At 45.7% G+C, this 5,743-nt stretch overlaps 1 protein-coding gene across 6 annotated transcripts in view; it reads right to left on the bottom strand.

Moving 5' to 3' along the window:
• The window catches only part of Pml (promyelocytic leukemia), a 36,411-nt gene extending 30,872 nt beyond the window's left edge, over positions 1–5,539 (bottom strand). For 4 of the 6 annotated variants that reach the window (XM_008836469.3, XM_029565076.1, XM_008836470.3 and 1 more), the window contains exons 1-2: positions 5,298–5,539; positions 2,061–2,524 (exon numbers count right to left, since the gene is read on the bottom strand). In XM_008836469.3, the coding sequence (XP_008834691.1) occupies positions 2,061–2,524; positions 5,298–5,432 (599 nt within the window). In that variant the 5' untranslated portion in view covers positions 5,433–5,539. The remainder of the gene's footprint in view (positions 1–2,060; positions 2,525–5,297) is intronic. The other 2 variants (XM_029565077.1, XM_017799006.2) reach the window with 1 other exon arrangement.
• Positions 5,540–5,743: the final 204 nt, after the last annotated feature.

Genomic DNA, 5,743 nt, shown 5'->3' with positions numbered 1-5,743 from the left:
TTCTTTCTTTCTTTCTTTCTTTCTTTCTTTCTTTCTTTCTTTCTTGCGGTGCTAGGGATTGAACCCAGGACCTCAAGAATGCTAGGTAAACACTATACCACTAAGCTACACCACTGCCTCCAAAATCATTAAATTATCGAAATAGAATATAGGAGGGTTTTTTGCATGCATTCTTTTTAAGCTATTAAAAAAAAAGATTATGTGTATGAGCAGTTTGCCTGCATGTATGTAAGTGCACCACATGTATGTATTGCCTGAGGAGGCCAGAAGAGGGTAATGGATTTCCTCCAACTAGAGTTATAAGCATTCATGAGTTGCCATATGGGTACTAGGAACCTAACGTAGGTCCTCTCCAAGAGGAGCAAGTGCTCTTAATTGCTAAGTCATCTCTCCAGCCCCAGGAGATTATTTTAATTTTGGCATGAGATCTTCCTTGGGATGAGTCAAAGCCAGACACCATAAAGAAAGCAGTTGATGGATTTGATTGTATAAAACTAAACAATTATTTTTAAAACAACACCATATTCTAAGTGAAATGATACAGGCCAGGCCTGAGAACAGACATTTGCACTCTAACAGCTCTAATTAGTCTAAAGGGACTAATTTCTCAAAGAAAAAGAAAACACACAAAGGGTCTGAACAAGCAATTCACAAAGGAAATACAAGGGCCATTCAATCTTAATGACAAAGGAAATGCAAATTAAGCAATAATGTAAGCTGTTGAGGAATGGAGAAAGGGGGCAATGAGGGAGGGAGTGCCTGAAGTGCAGGCACTGTAAGTTACCAGGATAAGCAAGGCAGGTGTCAGGGTGTCAGGAATGAGCAGACAACTTTCTATTGCCTGTGGATCCCTAAGAACTTCTGGCACATATTGGGAGGCACACATTGTATACAAACAAAAGTTCTGAGTGGTCAAACTTTCACTTTTTATATGCTACCTTATTGGTTAAACAGGGGACCAAAACATTATAAGGTTATCCCACTTGTGTATACATTCACAAAGAAACTTAAAAGAAACTCTGGAAGCTAGTAACAGTGGAGGAAGAAGAGTGGTGGGAATTCGGCAAATGGTAATGGAATACTGGGCGTTCTTGCCTTTACTTAGTACAAGTTTTGTTTGTGGTGTGGACTTCACGATGCAACTGTAAATGTGGGAGACCCACTCTTCTGTAAATAAACCCCTACCCTATGCTCTGTTAAAAAAATAATAAATGAAATATATATGGGTTTGTTGTATATAGCTTATTATGTTGAAGTATGCTCCCCCAGTCTAATTCTGCTCCCCCAGTCTAATTCCCTTTAGGATGTTTATCACGAATGCATGGTAAATTTGGTCAAAGGCCTTTTCTGCATCTGACAGATGACCACGTGATTTTTGTGTTTGAGTCCATTTATATGATTTATGACATTTATTGACTTGCATATGTTGAACCATCCCTGCATCTCTGGAATATATCCTACTTGATCATAGTGAATGATTTTTTTGAAAAAAAAAAGTTTTGTTTGTATATAAATGCAATTGTATAAATGTATTCCCCATATAAATGTATTCCCCGTCTCAAAATAAAATATTATAAGTGAATTTTCATTTTTCCCCTCCTCCCTCCCTTCCTTTTTTTTTTCCCATGTACACATTCTCAGACAGCATTGCCCAGTGCTGCAATTTCAAGTTTTCAGACAAGACACTACCTACTTGCAGCTGATCAGCCTTATTGAGACTCCTTTCCCGTCAAGAAAGAACATCCCACCCTAAGACTTCTAAAGTTCGCGACTTGTACTAAAATATGTTTTGACACCCTTTCACCTGCAATGGCACTTCTAAAAACTGTGTCCTAAAGAGATACTAGGTAGGGCTGCAGCATTAGAAACTACTACCATCCATGCGCGTCGAGGGGGGTGAAGTAAACTGGGTTATGACCACATATTCTGCAAGTCAGTGAACCTCTTTGAGTGACAGAGCCCCTGAAGCCCCTTGTCCGACGCCGGGTGACTGCATCTTTGTCTCCCCCTCCTCCTCCTGGCTCTGGGATGCTCCACCCCACCCTGGGCTGTCCACCCACCTAGTCTGCGTCGGGGTCCGATGGTTGGGGTTGGAGCAGAAGATGTTAGACTTGCGCGTGCCGTCTAGGAATTCGCGCACTGAGTGGCCTCGAATCTCGGACAGAGGCCGCGCCTCGTGCTTGAGGAACCACTGGTGTGCCTCAAAGCATTTGACACATAGGAGCTGTTCGCACTCGAAACACCAGAAGTCCGCAGATTCTTTGCAGCGGGTGCACACAGCCTGCGCGTCCACGATCTGCCTGAACACCGACAGGCGCCGCTGCAGGCTCTCAAAGAACACGTTGTCCAGAGCCTCTGCATCATCACCAGCCGGCTGGGGCGCCTGGCAGATGGGGCACTGCAGGGCAGGAGCCTCCAGGCATCCAGAGCACAGCGTGTGAAGGCAAGGCAGAAGCTTGGGGCACTTGGCTTGGGCCTGGCAGTCCAGGCAGCGTAGAAACTGGAATTCCTCCTCCATGGCTTGCTGGGGAGCCAAAGGAGGAAAGTGAGGTCTATGGAAAACCCAGACGCCTTGTTCCCCACTGACTACCCATCCCTTTAGCTGGAGGCTGTAGTAGGTGGGACCTCACATTCCATTCCATCCACTCACTAGATCATGCAAAGCCTTGGCTTATCAGCATCCCAGCCCCTCACTTACTCAGGCCTTGGGCTTCTCACCACACAATTTACTGAGCATCTACTTCCCATCAAACTTGCTAGTAGGCCCTGAAATGCTCAATAGGATACATCTTTGCCTTCAAGGAACTCATGTTTGGAGGGTAAATATACTAAATACCATCCTCATATAAGGTTTTTAATACTTGATGGTGCTGAAGAGGCAGAGGCAGGAGGATCAGGAGTTCTAGGCCAGATGTGATACACATTTTTGCCAGGCCCACACCTTTAATCACAGCACTGGGGAGTCAGAGGCGGCTGAATCTCTGTGAGATTGAGGCCAGCTTGGTCTGCATAGCAAGTTCCAGGCCAGCTGTGGCTACAGGGAGACTCTCTCTCAAACAACAACAACAAAAAGTGCTTAATATAATTGGGGGGAGTCCTTAAAAAGTTAAACATTTTAGAACTACCAAGTGACCCAGAAATTCCACCCCTAGGTGTGTGTGTGTGTGTGTGTGTGTGTGTGTATCCAAAAAGAACTGAATATATATACTATCCAAAAGAACTGAATAAAGAAATCCCAGCAGATGCTTGTATATTAATATGCATAGCAGAATTAGGTTCAATTGTCACAATAATCTAAGTGCCCACCAACAGAGGAATGCATAAAAAAATAAGTTTGCATATGTAATGGAATATTATTCAGCCTTAAAAAGGAATGAGATTCTGAAACACAACGACATGGATGAAACCTGAAGACACTATGCTAAGCAAAACATGCCTTACACAAAAGGAGAAATATTATCTGTTCTACTTTACTTTCTGTAGCTGTGATAAACACCATAGCCAAAAAACTTGGGGAGGAAAGGGTCCATCATTGAGGGAAGCTAGAGCAGGAGCCTAAGGCAAGAACCTGGAGTCAGGAACTGAAGCAGAGACCATGGAGGTATGCTACTTATGGGCTTGCTTCTTTTGCCTTGCTCAGTTACTTTTCTTTTTTAAAAAATTATTTTTATTTTTATTTTATGTATATGAGTGTTTTCCCTGCATGTGTTTAAGTGCACCTGTGTCATTTAATGTCTGAAGAGGACAGAAGAGGGCGTCAGATCCCCTGGAACTGGAGTTACAAACAATTGTTAGCTACCATGTGGGTGCTGGGATAACCCAGGTGTTCTGCAGGAACAGCCAGGGCTCTTAACCACTGAACCATCTCTCCAGCCCTCAGCTACCTTTCTTATACAGTTCAGGACCACCTGCCCCGGGATGGCACTGCCCACAGTGGACTGGGCTCTTCTGCATCAATTAGCAATCAAGAAAACACCCCACAGACAGGCACACAGGCCAATTTGATGGAGGAAATTCCTCAGTTGAGGGTTCCTCTTCATAGGTGTGTCTAGGTTTGTGTCAAGTTGACAGAAACTAACCAGCACATTATATGATTCCATTTATATGAAATATCGAGAATAGTCTACCTTTAGTCCCAGCACGTGGGAGGTAGAGGCAGATGGACCTCTATGAGATTGAGGCCAGCCTGGTCTGCATGGTGAGTTCTAGGTCAGCTGGAGCTACAAGAAGACTGTCTCAAAAAAAAAAAAAATAGTATAGTTCATAGAAACCAAAAGTAATTGGAGAACAAAGAGCTATTGCTTCGAGGGTTCAGAGTTTATGGGATAATTAAAAGTTCCAGAAATAGATGGCAGTGATAACTTCACCACATGGAGATGCCCTTAATGCTATTGACTGTCCACTTAGAAATGGTTAACATGGTGACTTTTACGTTGTATGTATTTCACTACCACAACTAAACAGAAAAACGCCTTCCAAAAGTGCCCAATACAGTGCCTAGTACACGAAAAGCACTCATAAATGTTGACTATTATTAAGTAATATTATTAGTTACAAAATGCTAATAAATAAAAGTTGCAGCAATATGGCTTTGATTGTGCTCTCATGAAAGGGGAAAGGGGCCTGGAAGAACACAGAACAAGTGCAGTTCCTTTAGGGGTGAGCAAAACTTCTAGGAGGACCAAAAAACTAGGCCTCCTTAAGAGAAGCCACACAAGCTGCCTTGCCTTGGCCAAGACACGGCTCTGCTGTGGCCAAGGTTCTTCACTTCCAATCTGGGAACATGGGTTTTTGTTTGTTTTGAGGCAGGGTCTTGCCCTGACCAGCTCTGAACACTCTTTATAGACCAAGCTGGCCTAGTACTTGTCACCATCTTCCAGCCTCTACATCCCCATGTTGCCATTACTAGCATGTGCCATCACACCAGCTGAGAACATGGATTTTGTGGTTTTGCCATGCCTGGGGCATGCCCTAGCTCCAGACCAGCAGGACATGTCTACCTATTCCTGTCCTTCTCTCTAGCTTGTGGTCCTTCATCTAAGGCAGGATGCTCACCCCAGAGTAACCCACTATCCTCATCCCCCCGGCAGCTCATCCTGGTCCCCCTTTCTGTTCTCTCCTACCCTCCCCACCCATGCCCATCCAGGAGGGTCAGGACCTTGGTAGCTGGCCTTCTCTAGGACAAACTCTTTAGGACACTAAGTCACCGTTCTCCATTAAAACCCTCTCTTTCCAACTCCACCACCAAACGAACTAACAAAACCCTTAAACCCCTTCACTCCCAAGTCCATTAGTACCTCTGCGGGGCTATGGCTGCGGCTGGATTCATGGCCTTCAGAGGGGGATTCCGGGGGAGGCATGGTGGGCGTCAGGAGCAGGGCAGGGTCCTGCTGAAGGCTGGGAGACCGGGAGGATGCGTCCGCCTTCTGCATAGAGCCTCTTGCAGTTTCGATTCCTGGTTTGGATCTGAGAGAGCGGGAAGAGGCCCAGACACCAGCCAGAAAGCTGAGCTGACTGAGCTGTCCAGCGGGGAGGTACCAGCCGAGGACCCGCCTCCCGGGAGGAAGTGAGACAGGGCTGGGGCGGGTCTAGGGGCGGAGAGGCTGGCAGTGGGTTTTGTAGACACTCTTCCCAGATCTTGGAGGGGAGAGAGGTTGGGGAGCTGCAGAGGCGCAGCTGACCTGGGGTGGAGCGAATTAACCGGCCCAGTGCGGTGGCACGGGTCAGTTATTTCAGCCCTTGG

The sequence above is a fragment of the Nannospalax galili genome, unplaced genomic scaffold (genome assembly GCF_000622305.1).
Source record: "Nannospalax galili isolate Female #2095 unplaced genomic scaffold, S.galili_v1.0 scaffold54, whole genome shotgun sequence".
Lineage (NCBI taxonomy): Eukaryota > Metazoa > Chordata > Mammalia > Rodentia > Spalacidae > Nannospalax > Nannospalax galili.
Note: the sequence above shows the minus strand (reverse complement) of the source record. Positions and strands in the feature narration are given on the sequence as shown.